At 43.1% G+C, this 20,893-nt stretch overlaps 1 protein-coding gene across 6 annotated transcripts in view; it reads right to left on the bottom strand.

Annotated features, from left to right (window-relative positions):
* Nucleotides 1-13,671: 13,671 nt before the first annotated feature.
* Nucleotides 13,672-20,893, bottom strand: part of LOC128330509 (protein Daple-like) — a 43,992-nt gene continuing 36,770 nt past the window's right edge. For all 6 annotated transcript variants that reach the window (XM_053263506.1, XM_053263504.1, XM_053263502.1 and 3 more), the window contains 2 exons: nucleotides 19,254-19,294; nucleotides 13,672-13,834 (listed from right to left, as the gene is read on the bottom strand). In XM_053263506.1, the coding sequence (XP_053119481.1) occupies nucleotides 13,711-13,834; nucleotides 19,254-19,294 (165 nt within the window). In that variant the 3' untranslated portion in view covers nucleotides 13,672-13,710. The remainder of the gene's footprint in view (nucleotides 13,835-19,253; nucleotides 19,295-20,893) is intronic.

The raw sequence follows: 20,893 nt of genomic DNA, 5'->3' as shown, positions 1-20,893 counted from the left end.
GAAGACTCAAAAACTTCTCTGCTTCGTCACTTTCTGGACAGATTCCCATATCGGTGGCTTGGTTGCTGACATTTCCAAGGCAGGGTTGCAAATTTTCATCTGCTTGTTTTGTCCATAGGAAACAATGGAGAACTCGAATCACCCCATTGTTAACCATGGGTAGATCCTAGAGACACCAAAGTAGGTTGGGTGGTATGGTGTGATGGGTGCTACCTACCATCCAACCCATGAAAGAAACAGACAAGTGGGTGGGTTTTTTTGGTTGTTTTTTTAAAAAGGATCCTATGGATTTTTTGGGGGGAAGTTTAAATCTTTTTAATTGCCCGGTTACCTGTTTCTTTTGTGGGTTGGTAGGTAGGTAGGTAGCACCCATCATTCCCTACACTCAAGCCACTTTGGTGTCCCTAGGATCTACCCATGGGGAACAATGGGGTGATTCAAGTTCCCCATTGTTCCCTATGGGCAAATTGTGATTTTTTTTATTTTTTTGTGTGAATTTTTTATTAGTATTGTCAAACCAGGGCTTGACAAACTGATTCAAATTTTTGCAATTGTATTCAAGGTATAATCAAATTGCAAAAATCTATTTGTGCACACCCCTGAAGTTACTTACTAGTTGTGATTGTACAGCATGTTTCTACCACACCAATTTAATTTTCAGCATTCAGATCTTTTCAAGGTTTATTGAGACTCCAACGTGACTTGAAAAAGAATATTGCTGAGCAAAATTTATTTGAGCATGAGATTCATTATTTTCTCAACAGTTGCCCTTTACCCAAATTCACATAAATGCAGTGTAATAAAATAATATTGTGCAAGACAAGTGCAAAAGGTCTGAATCATAACAAGAAAAAAAAAACATATTCAGAGGAAATATTAAAGTCTGACATTTCTAGATCTTATCATACTATTGTCTCCTTGGGTCATAAACCATTGGGTCAGATGCATATAACATAATGCTCATTTGAGGCATCAAGGAAGGTGCAACCATCCCACTGAATCCCCAGTGGGTCTTGGGTAATCTTGCAAGTGAGTCAAGCTGTATATCACCCTTGTGGCTGCCATTGCCCTCAGCTGCTCTGATGTCACAGCCTGTGATGTCATAAAAAGACTTGACTGCTGACTGCTTTGGGACAAGGGGAAATCATTTGATACTCTATTTTGAGGTCCAGTTGGGATGACTTGGAGCTAAACTAAAGAGCAAGACCTTGCTGGTGCAGATTGGCTGAACAATTTCTAGTCCTCCCAAGATGATGTTTCTAGACTGTCAGAATCTTCACTGATGGAAAGTTTTGAGATGCTACTATTCAAAACTTAGTCAGTATAAACTCTTACTATGTACACACATTTCACATTAACCAGTCTAAGGCATATGCACAGGGTTGTATATAATGATAGTTTCCTTTATTTGAATAGACTGATAGATGCCCAGAATATTGAGATGAGACTGTCATGGGTGAGGAATAAAACCACCTATCAATGGAAGGGTCTGAGGACATGGAGAGTGGGGAAGACAGGGTGCAGGGAGTCATCACCAGAAGGCATCATACTACCAGAGATTCCCATGGGAGGGGAACCCTAAGAGTCAGCAATGCCCCCACCTTCATGTCCTGAGGAAGTAGCCTTATCCCCAGTTCAGGAAGGCTCCTCACAGTTACTGTACCGCCTCCAGAAATAAGAACATAAGAACATAAGAACAGCCCTGCTGGATCAGGCCCAAGGCCCATCTAGTCCAGCATCCTGTTTCACACAGTGGCCCACCAGATGCCATTGGGAGCCTACAGTCAGGAGTTGAGGGCATGCCCTCTCACCTGCCATTACTCCCCTGCAACTGGTACTCAGAGGCACCCTGCCCTTGAGGCAGGAGGTGGCCTACAGCCCTCCGACTAGTAGCCATTGATAGACCTCTGCTCCATGAAGTCATCCAAACCCCTCTTAAAGCCATCCAGGTTGTTGGCTGTCACCACATCCTGAGGCAGAGCGTTCCACAAGTGGATCATAGTAGGGCATAGCCCCTTTAAATATTAACAGTCTCCTCCAAGGGCATGGAGCCAGAGACACCAACAAGACAATAGGAAAAAAGGAAAGATTGTGCCGTGGAGTCGGTGTCGACTCCTGGCAACCACAGGGCCATGTGGTTTTCTTGGTAGAATACAGGAGGAGTTTACCATTGCCATCTCCTGTGCAGTGTGAGATGATGCCTTTCAGCACCTTTCTATATTGCTGCTGCCTAATATAGGTGTTTCCCTTAGTCTGGAAAACATACCAGCGGCGATTCAAACTGACAGCCTCTTACTCCCTAGGCAGGTTGCTTCCCTGCTGCACCATTAGGTGGCTAGCAAGACAATAGGACCACTCTTAAACCCTCATCTGTCTCTGGAGCACTGCAGAAGCAACACCTTGACTTGCTGCTCTTGGATGATGGCATTGAGCCTGTATTTGCCCAGCTTCACAGTGAGATGTCTGTGGTCCTGCTCCTAAACTCTTGTTGACACTTCCCCTGAACAGTCACCACTACTCGCTGTGAGACCCAGCCTGCTTATGTAGGCAGCTGAATGCCTGAGCTGTGACAATGGCACAAAGGCCAGAATTAGAATGTCAAAGCAGCAGTTCCTCTCTTTGTTAACTGGAGATGTATTCCCTTCGTGTATTTCGACTTGATCTTAGCCTATACCCACAAAATAAAATAAAATAAAATCTGATTCAGGCATTTGGGAAAGATTACTACTACTACAACTACAATTTACAACATGCTATTAATATGTCAAACTTAAGTTAAGAGCCTCCTCATGATTTTTGCTATTACTTGAAAGGGTGCCAAAAACATTTTAAATGGAAATCCCCTGAAGATCACAAATATGCAAACAAGCAAGCATGCATGCCGAGTTGCACAGTAGTACTTTACTGTCAAAACAAGGAAAAAGAAACCAAGAGCATAAGGGCTGTGCACAATCCAAAGAGTAGGAGCTCACTCTTCTATTTGTAATGTGCTCTCTATAGGGAAGTACATTCTTCAGTAGATGTAGACATACACATCTCCTTTGCAATGCCATATGTCTACAACTTTGGTGCTAAGATTTATCTAATACCAACACAACATATGGCTTCAGTATTTGTGGGAGAACTGGTAATATGTGGCTGGCTAGCTAGCTAGCTAGCTAAATAAATAAATAAAATAAATAATGCAAATTTAGTACAAAAATAAAAGTGGAGATTTTTCGTCTCTTGTTAAATGCAGAATCCATGAAATTCCGCTCTGACAGCAAATGGTCAATTAGACTTTGGAAAGATTCTCTCAGCAGTGAACATCTGGTCCACTGCTCTCACCCAAGGACATTTTCTCTCACCAAAGTGTTGTTTCTGCATGTTTTCCCTTGTTTATATTTGGAGTGCTTAAAAAGTCCCCATCTTCTTTACGCACTGCTGACATTGTCTGCTTGAGCGAATTCACAAAACCTAGGTAAGTGGGGCTGTTATTTCCAATCACATCTGAACCATGTCGATCCAGGAAAAGTGGCTCTCCTTAAATGAGCAGCACAATTTGTCATCTCACTAAAGAACTAAACATAGGGTAAAAATAACCTATGAAAGGTCAGGGAGACACTGGCAGAGAGAAATGTATTTGTTCACAGCAGATTAAAGTGCTATGTCTGCATCTGATGGATAACATCTATTTTCAATTCCAGAACATGATTTTTTATCATCCAAACATCACGTTTGATCAGATTTTTTTCACAGGGTAAATGGTCCTTGAATCAGGCCTTGGCCTCAGAGGTAAAGCCAAACAGTTAGCCTTAGGTACACTGTTCAGTTGCGATGCTTGTCCAGATGCACAGGCAGGGAGAAGAGGGTGCTGAGGAAATCAAAGGGTGAGTTACGACAGGTCAGGGTGAAGGATGAGATGGGCAAGAAGCACTGTTTGTTTTATAAACAATAGGCCTATAGAGACACATTCCAGAAGGGGTACTACAATTTTTGTGCCTCCAGTCCTTATTTCTGTATGTGAGTCAACACTAAGCCTCAGTTAGAATGTAAATGTGTGTTTGTGGTGGTCCTTTTGATATTTTGAAAAAGTTTCATTCATGCTATATGAACACATACAAAATACAGAAAAAAGTAGACAGAAACAACCTGCACATATATAGTTAATCTAATCCTCTTACAGTGCTTTATTAACAATACATCAGACTTTACAATGATCTAGACTAAGCACTATTGAAATAAATGAGACTTAGTTATTACTTAGTTATTGTATATTACAGGATCCTTACTGGATCCTGTAGTTAGTTATTACTGTACCCCTTAGTACAGTACCCCTTTCTGTACCCCTTAGTTAGTTATTACTACCCCTTACTGGATCCTGCTAGATTAGATGAACATGGTCCCTGCCACACAATAACATTGGGGCCACACTGAGAAGGTGCCTGTCCAGAAGTCACTAAAGGACATGCCAACACATTTTTGACATGTCCTGTAGTTGTGTGCAAGGTTGATGGTCACCCCTCAGATACAATTACAGGACATGATGAGAATGCGTCGGCTAGGGTTGTGCAAACCTTGACGTTGAGCCAGTTAGGTTTTACGGCTCGGGGTCGAATTGAACCACCCCGTTCGGTCCAACCCTGGATCGAACACCGCCAAATGTTCGGGGTGGGGGGGTGTTGCAAGCTTCTTTTAGTTTTTTTTTTTTAACCTTACTCCCCTAGGGGGAGTTCCTGGAGGCAGCGGGGGGGGGTCCACAGAGGTTCCCCCTCCTCCCGCCGGTTGTCCTTATGTCCCTCTCCGGCAGGTTCAGCCAGCGTTCCAGCCATTCGGCCATGCAGAAGCCAAATACGCAGGTGTGCAGCCTTCAAAATGGCCTCTGGACTGCTGGGAGAAGGCCAAAGAGTGGACAAACGGCTGGAACGCCGGCCGAACTGGCAAGAGGGGAATATGAGGACAGTCGGTGGGGCAGGAGGAACCTCCATGTACCCACCCACCCCCGCCACTTCCAGGAACTACCCTGAGGGGAGTAAGGTAAAAAAAAATTCTTTAAAACTAAAAGAATCTCACGAATGCCCCCCTGGACTGAACCAAACTGGGGGGGGGGGTAGAGGGGGGGTGCCAGACCGAACTGGCCCGGCTGGGTTCAAGCCGGTCCAGACTCAAACTGACCAGCCGGAGGTGGTCGGTTCCAAGGTGTTGGAACTAAACTTGCACCTTCTAAATTCCACTTCAGCACCTTACTCCAAAGAGCATCTTGCCTTCCCTTTAATTGCTATTTGAATAGTCATTTACAGTCATACCCCTTCAGTTCAGACAATACTGCATTCTGGTAGATATGAATTTTTAATAGCACCTATTATATTGCTCCCTGCTGTATACACAGTTCTCTATAAATAATAAACTATAATTATCATAGTGTACTTAAAAGCGTTTCTCATTTTCACATTCTAGATGTAATTCAAAAAGACTCTTGTCATCTCCAAGTTAGTGGTGGAAAAGCCCAGCTATTCTCATTTGAAGCTGAAGCTACCTGTCCAACAAAATCCACACGCCACAACTAGCAAAGTAATGAGCAAATATCTATTCAACGGCATTCATATACTGAGAACATAATTCTACAAGATATATCTCAGTGTTACAAAGTCTCATTCTCTCTGACTTGACTGGGAGGTTTGCTTACTTCCCCTGTTGCTGGTTTTCTTTTTCTTATTCAGAGCTTCCCTGGACGCCTTATCTAGTAGCCCCCCTCCACACAAATCCCAGATCCACCCTGCGGGGGGAGTTGCATTGGAGCTGTGCTGTCAAGACAGGAGGTGACGAGTGAAATTGGCAAGAGAGTGGAATTTTAAAAAGGCAAAATGCAACTAATTTGCTTGTTGGCAAGAGGACAACCAATGAAACTGATTACTGTATTCCAGTAATTGGCCATACAGTGTATGAAAGGGGCTTATACAAAGGGGAAAGGAGACAACAGTAAATGCACCATGATGAATGAAATGCCAGCTTTCGATTCACACACCCATGGCTTAATGAGGAACAAACAGGTCATCTGTTAACCAGGGAGAGAAGACAATAAGAACAGACTTTCTTTTAACTTGTGCCAGTATTTCTCAGATTGTGGGTCATTCCCCTGACACTTGGAGGACACAGGACACCTGGGGACACAAAGTTCCAGGGTGAGCTTGGATCCTGGAACCTTCACTCCCCTACCATACAAGTTCTGGTTGGGTTTAATGTTCCTGGCAGCAGACCTGTGCTGATTTATAGTGGGATGCTTGTATCCGCGCTGATCCTTTATTTTAGCCTGATATGAGAAGCTCAGGAGGAGCTGTTGCTTGGTCATAGTGATAGCAACCTGTATGCACTTTATGTAGTGATCAGAGGTGTCCAGTTGTATTCCTCTTTGAATGCCGGCATTGGATCCATATCCCAGCCCATATGTCCTGTGCTTACATACAACTCCACATGAGAACCTCTGCATACTTCATCTGTGGAACCAATGATTGGTGTTGGATTTGAAGGGGAGCACAAAGTAGGGTTTGTTTCCAGGCTCAGTTGAAATGCTGGTGCTAAACTTTAAACCATTAAATGATCTGGGGCCAGGATACCTTAAGGACTACCTTGTCCCGTATGTGCTCACCTGCATGCTCAGGTCAATAACTAAGGCCTATGTCCACTCCCCTCCCCGCTTCCAGACATGAGGCCAAGGAGCATGAGAGACTTGAGACATGGCACCACGACCTTGGAATGTCTTTCTGAGGGAAGGACACCTGTCTTGGCCCAACTGCTGCCCGCTTTTTGACCTTAAAAACCCTTGTAGAGTGAATGAGTGAGGTAATATATACTGGAAAGCATCCCACCTAAGTCATGAATAAGCACCTTTGAAATCAATGGGACAGATTAGTTATGACTCACCTAAGTCCCATTAATTTCAATGGTACTTAGTCATGACTAACATAGTCTGGGTGCTGCCTATTGAAAATAAACAAGCCCAGTATTGGGCTTGAAAATAAATAAGCCCAGTATTGCAAAGTAAGTGTGTGTGTATGTGTGTGTGTGTGTGTGTGTGTGTGTGTGTGTGTGTGTGTGTGTGTGTTGTCTAACTACAGCCAACCAGTTTGGTCACAGCTGAGAAGATATTTGAACTGGGTACTCTTTGAGTTACAGCTCACACTTTTATCCACTAGGTCACAATCCTTTTTCTCCCTATTTAATGGCAGTTGGAAGACTGATCTTGCACATTAAAGCTGATCTAGGGAAGCCAATAACATTGTGCCCCAAAGATTGTTCTTTAGGAACCAATTTATTTCACTACATGTGGTGATATTTTCCCAGCCGTGTCTGGGATTTGGAGCCGTGTCTGTCCAGCCAAATAAAATTCAGAATGGCTTAGATAAATCAGAAGCATGTGGGGAGATATAAATGGTTATATACATCCATTCCACATACAGCAAAAGTAGGCAATCAGGCTAGGGAGCAAAAGACACCTCCAATATGCTGTCACTGACCATATGCTTAAGTATATTGGATAGGAAAGACCAGATGGTATTATTTAGATTTCAAAGTGCATTTCTTTTTGTTTGACTGATTATATCAATCCAAGAAAGATGGCATAAATTATGTTAGTGGATATTGTGAAAAATCCCATTGTTCAAATGGCAGAATTCCCTGGATTCCCCTCTTCATTCACCTTTTCAGGCTTCTTCCAATGTAGGCTGTGTTTGAAAACAGGTTTCTAGGACTCATTCAAGAACTATCACCCTTGCTTAACAATGACTAACACTTGATTAAAGGTACTTAAATTGTTACTCTGTCTGATCTCTACAACTGCAAAGATCCTGCTGGATGTCTGCCTTGGTATTTAATCTCTGTGCCCTTTGAAATGCAAATCACTTGTATTAACTCCTGCAGTGTCTCTTTGGATCATTCGGATTATGTGAAAATTCCCAGACTTTTAGCATACGTGCACCCTCTATAATCACTTAAGATGCTCAAGAACAGATTTATTTTCCATCTTTGAGCGAGTCACCTTAATCCTGTCTTTGGGCACTACATGAGTGCCTTAGCACAAGAGGGCAACTCAAGATTTTACATACAGCCTGATTAGTAAGCCATTTGTATTCCTCTCTCTGTGAAAAGACAAAAAGGAAATGGTACTAGCAAGTAATTATTGCCTTGAAATAACTGGGACTAATTTTCATGTAATGTTTTCCCTGGTTCGCCATGTATCGTGTACTTTCAGGAGTTGCCTATTGATTTTGAATGTAATGTTCCACTTGAGATCCTTTAACAGTCCAAGTGGACCAGAACATTACACATCAGCCATGTAGATTAACTCAAGAAAGCAAGACTGATTTAGAAATAGTCTATGATTTGCAGTTCAGTGAAATACGAGAACTAAATTCCAAACACCAAGGAACCAGTAAAGGATTGCTTATACTCTTGACAATCTCTTGAGTATGAATACAACTTTTCAGGGGTAATTGGTGATACTTAAACTATAGCACTTCACAACAGTCCTCAAATAGAGCTGCGGAGTAATGCTTGCTACATACCTTGCTGAATTCTCTTGAGATTTGAATGCACAACATTTTCTCTTTGGTGACTAAGAGCTAGACTATGTGTGACACTTAAACATGCTATCATCCCTCTGAATGTGAGTTTTAAAAAACCAACATCTCTCTCTGTGTGTGTGTGTGTGTGTGTGTGTGTGTGTGTGTGTAGTGTGAGTGCCAGAGAGAGCGAGAGAGAGAGAATGTGAGCGGGTCTTAGCAGGGGGGTTGGAACGAAGAGGAGTTTAGCTCTTTTATTCTGCACCATGTTCCTGATGAAAAAGGATTCCTGGAAACTTCCACTGTCATCAAAGGAAGCATCACTTCCAGGGAAAACAGCAGCTCTGAGCAATGTTTGTTGGGACTGCAATGTAGGGTGGAAGAGTTAAAAACCTTCCCTCTCCATGTTTAGATCAGGGGCCTCCATAGCTTTTTTTTTTTTTAAACCCTCACAGTCGGATGATGTGTTACATCCAGTTTGGTCTTAAGGTGGAGTGGAAAGAGCTGGTTTGGGGGGCCAAATGTCCAGCCCAGACGAGTGACTCTGAGTCTGAACTTGAAGAGGCAGGACCAGCATTGGACCCAGCCATGGGCCCTGACACCAGGGCAGAGCCTGAGAGAGCTCCATAGATGGAACCCCTCAAAACAGCACCCACAGAGCATGAATCCACCAAAGCAACACCTTTGGAACCAGGGTCCGGCTCACTGCTTTTAATTGCTTGAGATGAAAGCAACATGCCTCCCTGCCTCCCTCCCTGGCTATGCCCCCTCTCCTGGGGCCAGCACTGACATCCCCCAACCCCCCTCACTGGCCCCATCCCTTGCCTCAGCAGCCCGGATGCTACCTCTCTTCTCCCTGCACTGGCCTTATCTACTGGGCATGCTCTGTTGTCTGGTGCGCTGATACTGCTACATTGTCCTGCTGGCCACTCCCAATTACTGCTGCTGCTGCTGCTCCTCCAACACTGGTGCTTGCTTTCTCTCCCACTCTGTCTCTTCAGCACCCTGTTCGGCCTTACTGCAAAGCCATGCAGGCCTGAGACTCTGAACAAATTTGTGAGGCAATTGATATTTTGGAAATATGCTTGTAGCAGCATAAATTCGGAGTTATATTACTACTGGGTGTTGACAAAGCATTTGATGGGATTAATTTGAAATATTTGCGTCTTGGTCTAAAGCCATTTAATTTTCCTCCTATATATAAATAGGAGGAAAATAAAATGGACTATAATAGTGTATAACCATACTCAATTATGGGTTATAGTTAATGGTGTGCTATTTGATATTCTGAATTTACGAAGGGGGGCCCATCAGAGTTGTCTATACTTTTATTATTTAACCTTGTGCTTAAACCACTTTCATAAGAACATAAGAACAGCCCTGCTGGATTAGGCCCAAGGCCTATCTAGTCCAGCATCCTATTTCCCACAGTGGCCCACCAGATGCCTCTGGGAAGCCTACAGGCAAGAGTTGAGGGCATGCTCTCTCTCCTGCTGTTGCTCCCCTGCAACTGGTATTTAAAGGCATTTTGCCTCTGAGGCTGGAGGTGGCCTATAGCCCTCAGACTAGTAGTCATTGATAGACTTGTCCTCCATGAATTTATCTATGCCATTCTTAAAGCCATCCAGGCTGGTGACTGTCGCCACATGTTGTGGCAGAGGATTCCACAGGTTAATTATGTGTTTTATGAAAACGTACTTCCTTTTGTCAATCCTAAATTTATTGGCAGTCAGTTAGTTGGCATGATCCCTGGTTCTAGTGTTATGAGAGAGGGGGAGAAATCTCTCTTTCAACTCTCTCCACACCATGCATAATTTTATAGACCTCTATCGTATCTCCCTTCAATCATATTTTTTCTAAACTAAACTAATTCAAGGAGGAAAAGTTGACAGAGAGGAGTATGAATTGAAATTATATACCAGAAATGTCCTGTTAACATGATCAGAACCAATTACGACCAGCTCCAATTGCTGATATACTGGAGCCTGAATTTTCTTTTATATCAGGATTCAAGATACATCGGAAGAATTCAGAGATAATGTCTGTTGGAGATGTGCAAGATAATATCCTAGTAAGAGCTCATATGAGTATGGAAATTTTTTTTAGAGAAATAGTTTTTATTTTAGAATAAAGATGGCCTTTCATAAAAGGCTAAAATTGGGAGGGAAACCTACCATACGTTGGATACAAAGGGTCATGTTTGGAGAATGTCTACTTCATTGTAAGGGCCAGGGACCAATGGCAGCCCTCATCAACCCTAAGTGTGACCCCCTTACTAAATGGACCGTCAGTATTGTAGGGGAACAGGAAGCATGAGGCATCTGTGCTTTCTGTTCACTTTTTACAATAGTTATCCAAAACAAGCTGGAATCCTAAGCATACTTACTTCAAAGGAAGTCCCACGGAAATCAATAGGCGTTACATCTAAGTACACCTGACAACATGATTAAGATTGCATTGTTTTGTTACTGGGGAAACATAAGCCCTATTTAGACATTATTCATAAAGAGGTTGTACACGAGTACAAGCCTCCTAAAGCACTGTGGAAGTCCCACCCCCAGTGTGTCACTCACACACACACACAAACTCTGCATGCTGCTCTTTTGTCTGAAGAGCTGAATGCTGTAAGCATGATGGTGGATGCTCTCATGATGCACTGTCACTATTAGGAACACTGCCTTTCAGATCAGGGCTTGATGTCCTGTCCTGTCCTAGCTGTCCATGAAGCTCAGGCTGGGTGAGGCAAAGAAGGCTGAGGCAGGGCAAGGCCAGACTGAAGTGGAGCTAGCTTGAGGGCTGGGCTGGCTTCAGGACCTAGGAGAGGTCCCAAGGAACAAGCTGAATACCTGAAAGCAGGCGGAGCAATTAATTGCTTTGGAGTTCAGACTCCTCCTCCAGGGCTCCACCTACATGCCTGGAATATTTGACTTTTAAAGGGGCCGCTACCCAGCATCTGGAGCTTCTCCTCCATTCAAGCTGTTATTCCCTGGCTAGCTGGCATTGCTGGTATGCTCATATTAGGAGGTGAGGTGGTGGAGAAGAGCCTGGCCCTGTGGTGGATTCAGTTCCTATGTGTGCTGCTTCAGGGGCCTGAGGGTGCTTCCTTGTGGCGCAGCAGCCCTAGGGCTTCCTTGGCTTCTTATTCGATGACAGACTCCAGGGTGGATGCCAGGACCAGTTCCACCTCCTCGGACTCCACTACATTCATAGGAGTGAGGCTGGAGGCTGGCAGCAGTTCCACACCCATTATCTGACTCTGAGTCACTACTGGATGAGTGGATGGGCCATAACACCTGCTTTCATGGTTTATTAGTAGAAAATATTAAAATGGCACCCATCCACCACAGCCTGGAATCCTTTTGTCTGATGACAGCTCTCCTGATAACTGCACATGGCTCTGAGTTCTGATAGGCCCACCTTCACTTCCTTTCCCCATCTCTACTCCAGCTAGATAGCTGTTCACTCGCAGAGTCCCTGGTCACCTCTCCATCTCTTTCAGTGGATCTGTGCTCTCTTGGCCACAACAGGGTGTTGCTTCTCAACCACATGCCACACATCTGAGCCCTCTGACCTTCTTGCTTGGCCTTAATGGCCACTGTTGGAAATTGGTAGCCAATGAGGACGTACTCGTGACTTTTGGCTGTTGCTCCCAAGGTCGCTCGCTTGCCTTCCCCAGCTGCCGTGCCACATGCCCACATTAATTATTATTATTATTATTATTTATTTACACAGTCAGACAGGTGTTATTATTCCTGCACTGTATCTGATAACAAGTATAGCCCAGGTGTTTATGGCTTGTATGGGTGCAGTTCCAAAAGACCTTGAAGAGCACCTCAACACCATAGGGGCCACAGAAATCACCATCAGTCAATTACAAAAAGCAACTTTACTGGGAACAGCCTATATTCTGCGACAATATCTGTAACAGCAGCAACAACATTGACAATAAAATTCAGCCATCCTAGGTCTTTGGGAAGGACTCGATATCTGGATAAAACAAACCAGTCAATAACACCTGTCTGACTGTGTAAACAAGAGATAATAATAATAATAATAATAATAATTATTATTATTATTTAGATTTCTATACTGCCCTTCCAAAAATGGCTCAGGGCAGTTTACACAGAGAAATAACAAACAAATAAGATGGCTCCCTGTCCCCAAAGGGCTCACAATCTAAAAAGAAACATAAGATAGACACCAGCAACAGTCACTGCGGGGTACTGTGCTGGGGGTGGATAGGGCCAGTTACTCTACCCCTGCTAAATAAAGAGAATCACCACATTAAAAGGTGTCTCTTTGCCAAATTAGCAGGAGTGGAGTGGTACATGAGTGGTAGTGCAGTGAAGGGAAACGCTGGGAGCGGGAGGACTTTCCCCTCCCACATCCCAGGGTGCCCTGGGGCATAAGTGTGGCAGCTATTCTCATTAGATCAGCCGCCATGCCTGGCATGGCTGCTCCTTCCCCCCGCCCCCCGCTTGCTGCTGGAAATGGCAGTGGGCCAGGGGAAAGCCGTTTAACCCAGCCGCGATCACTCAGACAATGGCCGGCTGAGGCTAAGCAAGCCATAGGTTTGCTTAACCTCAGCTAAACTCCGGGTTAAAAAGTGGGGCTTGGCGCAGGGATTGGAACTCTGGTTAGTGTTAACTGTGGTTGATGTGTATGTGTGAATCCGGCTGAAGAGCCAGTTTTAGACAAAAGAAATAATAGTCATAATGCAGGCATCTTTTTTATATACCACCATCGTAACTTGACAGTAAAACCAGCCGCAATCACTCAGACAATGGCCGGCTGAGGCTAAGCAAGCCATAGTTTGCTTAACCTCAGCTAAACTCTGGGTTAAAAGGTGGGGCTTGGCGCAGGGGCAGCGTTGGGAGCAGCCACCCTCCCAGTGCTTCACATGCACAACCTAACCCAGACTAGGCTGCCCTAAGCAACAGAAATATCTAAGCATTATGGCGGTGCTGGGGAAATCCTACCCATCTGCTGCTCTAGGCAATGGTCTCAAATTCTCACAAGATCTATAGAGAGAGAAAACCAAACACCTTATTGCCAGAAATGAACAACTTTGGAAGATATTATTTCTCATTACTATATTTCCAGATGAAATATAATCATAAAAAGGTATCTGCAGTATCACCATGCAGTCTTGAGTCCTTCTCTCCTGTTACACTTAGTGAGGCTTAAGGCCGCGCTCAACAAAGCAGTACTGTACATAGTATTTATAGAGAAGCACAAACAGTGCTATGGGAATGATGCTGCTCAGGAATCTCCTGAAAAACTGAACTGGGTGTTTCCTAAAAAGAGAGGAAAAGAACAAGAAAGACATTGTTTTTTCTTTAGCACATCCATTGTACTTACGAACAGCTATAGAATTCTTCCTTAGAACGTTGACAATGCTGGTTTTGTGTGGGGGATGTACAATTGTTACCCATTGGTAACAGAGGCAGCGTGGTGTAGTGGTTAGAGTGCTGGACTAGGACCAGGGAGACCCAAGTTCAAATCCCCATTCAGCCATGATACTTGCTGGGTGACTCTGGGCCAGTCACTTCTCTCTCAGCCTAACCTACTTCACAGGGGTGTTGTGAGGAGAAACTTAAGGATGTAGTACACTGCTCTGGGCTCCTTGGAAGAAGAGCGGGATATAAAATGTAAAATAATAATAATAATACAGTAATAATAATAATAATAATAATAATAATAATAATAATAATAATAATAATGGTTTTCCCAGCTGGTCTGGCTCCATTAACTTTGTTGGATTCATTTCAAACTAGTTGGAAGAGGTCTCTGCCACAAAAATGGTTAAGTTATTATTTCTCTCCTAATTATTGCAGATCATTCGGATATTGGAAAATCAAGATGGCTTAAACAATGTGTATGGGATATAGAGCTGCAAAGGGATCAGAGTATGGCTCCAGTTCATACCTTAGAGAGCTCTGTATATAGATCCAACTAAGTATCTTTTTAATCTTATGATTTCAAAAAATGGAGTGTTTATGCTGCTGTGTTACAATGTGCTTCCCTCGAAATTACTTGAAGGAAGATTTCAGAATCTTCCTTAAGACGACTGAACTTGTCCTTGTGGCTCAGGGACAGTGGAAATGGTGACACTCATACTTTTGTATTGCTCTTTTTATCATGGCATTTACCTTATTTTTTATTATGCCTATTACTACTAAATATCCGGATAGATCAGGTGAGTTTTCTTTTTCTTTGCTATCATCTGACCAGGATTCTCTTATTACTGACAAAGTTGCCAAATTTGTGGCTGCTGCCATTAGGATTCATTGCAAGATTATTTAACTGTGTATTTTAGTTACTTTATATGTGTTCTATATGTTTGTTATGTACGTATGTATTTGCTGGTCTATCGACCATAATAAAGATTGGTTGGTTGGTTGATTGGTTGGTTGCCCAATACCCATTGGTTGTCAGGGATCCAAGCAATGCAACAACAACAACAACTTTGCTGCATGCAAACGACACTATTGAATTACTAGAGAAAATACTAATCCCCTTATTCAATAGCAACTGCTTGCATTTTGAGTAAATATTTTTACTATTTTGAGTAAACCACTGACATTAGTTTCAAGTTTAAACTATGTGCTAGTTCAGTTGCATTTCACCTTTTGTTTTCTTGGTTCTCTCCCCTTTTGGATCACCCTTCCCATCAAACTCTTTCTTAGCTATAGGGCAGCTCAATCTTATATATGCTTACTCTGGTATAAGTATCACTCAGTCAATGAGTCTGACTCCCTAGCAAGTGAGTATGGAATTGTGGCCTTCGTTACTTACAGTACATAGCAGCACAAGTTGCACCCAACTCACAGGGAACTTAGGGTCAAACTACACATGAGTGTAGGAGTGTCACTCCATTTGCGCAGAGGGGCCTGGTGCAGATCAAGACTATGTCCCAAGGAGAGGGCATTAATCTTTTCTTCCCACCACAGTCTCAATCTGGATTCAGATTGGGACTGAGGCAGATGCTATTTGCCTCAGGAGGGAAGCTGCTATTGGCATGAAGGGTAGTTTCCCTCCTAGGCAAAGAGCAGTGGCAGTGGAGTCTGATCCAGTTTGGGACAGAGAAAGGGTTAAACCCCCACCTCACAATCATGTGCCATGGTCCCCAATCCAGACTGGCTCCTCTGCAGCTGGTATTTTAAAATAAAATAAAATAAAATAAAATAAAATAAAATAAAATAGGAGCTACACTGATGTGTTTGTCATGTGTAGTTTGAACCATGTATCACCATAGTGCGATGTTTTAAACTTGGTAACTCTCTTGCTTCTTTCACAGACTTCTCTCTCTCTCTCTCTCTCTCTCTCTCTCTCTCTCTCTCTCTCTCACACACACACACACACACACACACACACACTCTTTTTAAGGTCATTGTATGACAACTTGCAGCAAAACTGGTAAATCCTCAAATAAGCATTGATTGCAATACTTGTAATTCTTGAAAGTATCTCAGGGGGCCCCAACTTTTCTTATTATCTCCAAAGCCTTTGCTTTCTAAATGCAAGCTGGAAACCTATGACTTGGGCAGCTTAACTGGACATGTGAATATGTCCTCTGGGAGATGCCTTTCTGCCACAACTCTCAGTCCTCTTCAAAACTCAGCACTCCGAAATATTAATCCCACTTAACACATGTCCACTCTCAAGAGCCATCTTGTAAGGACATATTCACATTGCCAGTTAAGCTGCCCAAGGGGTAAAAGTCATGACTTTCCAGCACATCACACACAAGGGGTCATCACTAGAGTGCACGTGTGCCGCACCCCCCCACAAAACCAGCAGGGCCACTGGGGAGGGAGTGAACGTGGGCCCCATTCCCACAGCTACACCACTGTTGTAATCTACCTTACAACAGTCCCCACCTGTGCCTCCCTGCCCCACAGAAAATAGGGACCTGCCCAGTTCACCCATGATACAACTGCAGACAGAGGAGTGGCCTGTCCGCTGCACATCTGATGTGTTGCTGACAAAGCTGGAAGGCACATCAGCAGGATGGTGTTTGTTTGGCTGTGTGAGACGGATTGCCAGGGCAATGAGCAAAGCTACAGGGAGGAAATGGTAGTGGGTGAGCTCTCCTGAGACTAGGAGGGTGAAGGGGAGGTATTTTAAGGGACAGGAATAGAGAAGTTGGCAAATGATGGTTGTGCTCCTCTTCCCAGGAGAAGAACCAGCCAAGGTAGACAGCCCACTCGGCGGGAGGAGGACGAGCCTACTCCCCTCACTTGCTGAGGTCTCTGGGGAAAGCAAAACCTCACAAAACATCTTTTGTAAACTTGGACTTCACTTACCCATTCCTAAAATTCATTCAGGCAGTCCTTGACTGCTTTTATTAATCATTTTTATTTTATTAATTATTTTTAAAGTAAATAGTGCAGCGTAGGCTGATTGGGGGAAGATTACAGGACTTGGGGAAGGTTGTTAAATAGGTGTTACCCACTGTGCCCCTACTGGCAGCCTATCAGCTCTGGAGAAATTGGAGCACCATTGGACTCAATCCATAAGCAAATAGGTAGCATCCCACCCAGATGTTGCATCTTGGGTACTGTAGGAGTATAATACTCAAGTTGCATCATGTAACATGCATAGGCATGAAAGCATCCTAAGCCTGATTCTCACTGAGGTGGTAAACCTGTCTCTAGATTATAGCAATTCAGATAGCAGGTGAGAGCTCATATGCTTGCATACTCTTCTATGCAACAAAAACCCACCCAGATTTCAGGAAAAACGGTCTAGCCTAGCTTTCTTCCTGACATGCTAATTTTCTAGGTGAAGAGGGAGTTTTGTATTCAAAAAGATGCATTCAGTTTAACCCCCATTTGAATTTAATCCCCATTTGAAGTGGTACAACTCAGACCCAGCTTTACTACCTCACTGAGAAACTAGCACATGGATGCCAATGCCAGACGTGGCCTCCTCCGCCATGGAGCAGGCCTGCCATCATGAGGTAAGCTTCTGCAATATCTGCAAATAATTGTAAGCCCATCTAATTTTCTCCCCCCCCCCAAGATAAATTCCTCTGTTAGGTAGCAGAAATAAGTCTCTCTCAACTCTGTTAGGTATCATTTTAATTGGTGATGCCAGGAACTGAACCTGGGACCTTCTACATGCAAAACATGCACACTGCCACTGAGCTATGCAAGCAGTATCCTAGCCTTTGCTTTCTCCACTTTTAGGCTCTCCTTCTGCCTGCTTCTGAACAGAGTTTGCTTTACCCCACTCTTTGCTATTCAACTTCTTTCCATTCTTGGGGAGGAGGGGAAACATTACCTATTGACAAAATACCTTGAGCTGGCTTTGCCTGGTGAATTCTTCTCCTCAAACATTTCCCTCCCACCTATAAACAGAGTTACTCACACTAAGTGGCCAACATACAGACTAATGCTGCGCCAGCACAATAATGTTTTCCATTGTGCATGGGGAGGTGAGTTAGGGCAATTCTCCTTCTCTCTGTAACCCCCTGTGCCTATCAAAAATATGTCCCTGAGGGTTGGGGGACCCTAAGGGACATATTTTTTGGAAGGCACAGACAATTGCAGAGGAAAAGGAGAATCACTGAAAAGCTTGCCCAACTCTTATGTGACAGAAAAGGCAACTGTGCCAATGTGGTATTAATCTGGATGTTGGACCCTGTGTCCATTACTCTTAAATTTTTGAAAATATTGGTATCTCTTGAAAGATGTCGAAACTATATTTCAGCATTCAACAAAAATGATGGGAAACACCCACATGCTTCCAATTTTTAAACTGCCCTAATGTAGCCATCATTCATCTGATTTCTCTGAAATTTGGCCAGCTTATATCTCTTACCATCTTCCATGCTAAATTTCATATGATAACACAAATCATCTCAATTTGATAAGAAATAGGTTTTTCATCATTTTAACAGAAAATGTGACACGTTTTACCTATAGATCTATTCTCATGGCTTTATTATTTAAATAAATATATTCTGCAGATTTTAATTGCTTCAAATTAGATAACAGGCCTATTACTTATTCCAGCTGCAGTAATTTGCCTTCCCTACGGATCTGTCAAACCTGCACATCCATTGTACTCTCTAACCTTGTTGGGCCTTCTGAGTGGCCCAGTTGCTTCTAGGATGGTAATTTTTACTGGGAGTCCAGTCATGGCAGCAGTCTTAGAAAAAACTAAGAATCCCAGAAGCTCTTGTGACACCTGGGGACCTGGGGGAGGGGGAATACAGGAGCCTTTTTAAAACTCAGGAAGGCAGCTTGAGTATTCCTTCTGGACCCAAGAGGATGTGATGCAACTTCTCTCCTACCCCCCACCAAGTCCCAGGTAAAGGAAGGGAAGGAGTAGAAGACAGCAAGGGGCAGGGTATGCGTGGTCTAACTGAATGTCAGAGTAACGTTCTGTCTTGACCTGACCCAACTGTTGAATGGAGCCATGGTGGCACCTCCCAACAGTGCCACTCTTGAGATGGATTGGAACTCTGACATTCTGGACCATTCACAGCCATACTGGTTAGCACACAAACGTATTTGTTGAGGTGCTACAAGATTGCAGAGTAAGTTAAGATGAAGATTTTTAAGGGATCCTAGCATCTGTTTCTATTCTTTAATTTACTTTTCAGTCATGCTATCTCATTGTGGCACTGTAAACTCCTTGGTGAAACATTAGGAAACATCTATTTAGTGGACTTCAATATAGAGACAGAAAAAAAGAATCACATACCCATACCAGAAGATGATGGCGAACTGGTCAGTAAAAAAATTCTACAAGTAATTGGAGATGGATAAAAAAGAAGAGGAAACAGGTGAATATTGTTTTTCTGTCACACGTACTCTATCAGCTAAAATGACTGTAGAGCCATATATTACAACCATTGTACAAATAAGATAATTTCAGCAAGCAGTTTAATAAAGCAATGCAGTTTTTGATGGCTAATGATGTCATCATGCAAACATCTCCCCAGAACATGTGACCTTTATGTTTAACGCCATCTCTTTTTGATTCATTCAAATACTGCTTTTGCAGGTACTTGAGTCATTTCTGCACATGCAAAAGTGAATGTAATATGCAAATTGCTAAAACATCCATGGATGGTACTCTGAATGCAAGAATTTCAGGAGAGACCAGGATTACACGTCAGTCTGTAAGAGAGCCATGTGAAATGCAAAGCTCATCTTGCAATTCTTCATTTCATGTATGTGGCTCCTGCATCTCCGAAACACAGCATTCAAGTGAGTTTCATGTCCCTTACAGCTTGCTTCCAATCAGAGGTGCACATAGCCACAGACCTTGGGGAATTGGTCCGTGGCCTCCTGTCTCTGGGAGGGCCTTAAAATATTTGGGGGGGGGGCCTCCCCAGATCCCTACTGCTGTCCCATGCCCACCCCACTGCCACCCCACCATGTAAGTTAAATCTTAATTATAAAAAATGGGAACAGTGGCACTGCAGCTTGTTATGTATGGGTAAGAAAAGCTTCATCTGCTAAGATTCCCCCTTCTACTGGAGTCTGCTCCTCTTTTGCATGTGCTCACCCCAGAGGAAGGAGAAAGGGAAAGTAAGAAAATGAAAATGAAAATAAAACTAGGACTCATATTACAAGTTTGGGTTAAAAGTGGCTCCTGAGTTGAAAAGGTTGGTAACTACAATTTTAGTGGATTTCAAATAAAATATTTGCCATGATAAAAGCTGATCAGCTAAATTCCTTTTGGGGGAGCGAATCATGTCAAAGAACTACCATGATATGCATTTGCTCATGATCAAAAAAATATAACTCTTGCTTAATGCTTCCATCCTCTTAATGTTGCTTGCACCTATTGCAGGACAGCAACATTTCTAGTCTACTTCTTGTGATGCCAAAATATTTGCAAATACACAAGTCATGTCTGGTTAAGACATAGAAGCTACAGCAGGATTGGAAATGATTATGAGGGGTGAAGGAGTGAGGCATCAGACTACTACACTGATCTGAATCCACCTTGTGCCATCACTACTGTTCTTGATCCCATGACTCTACTTCCTTTCCCATATTACCCTATGGTATTTCCACTATGGTATTTCCTGCCTCCAGTGTTCTTCCAGACTCCCCAGCTCCATCAGACAATTCCTTAGCAAAATATTTCACCATCTTTTTAAATCCTCCATCTTGGAAATTGAATAAATCATAAACAAATTAATTTATACCAGTTGCAGAATTTGTTCTTAGTGCAGAACTTGGACTTTTTAGCACCCTTAAAACAGGCTAACCCCCATGACTTTAACTTTCTAAGGCATAATGTGTACTAGTGGAGTTGTTAATACTATTACAGCAACTATAATTACTACAATAACTTCCCTTTGGTACAGAATATAAGAAAGGAAAATA

The sequence above is a fragment of the Hemicordylus capensis genome, chromosome 6 (genome assembly GCF_027244095.1).
Source record: "Hemicordylus capensis ecotype Gifberg chromosome 6, rHemCap1.1.pri, whole genome shotgun sequence".
Taxonomy (NCBI): Eukaryota; Metazoa; Chordata; class Lepidosauria; order Squamata; family Cordylidae; genus Hemicordylus; species Hemicordylus capensis.
This window is presented reverse-complemented; position numbering and strand designations above follow the sequence as displayed.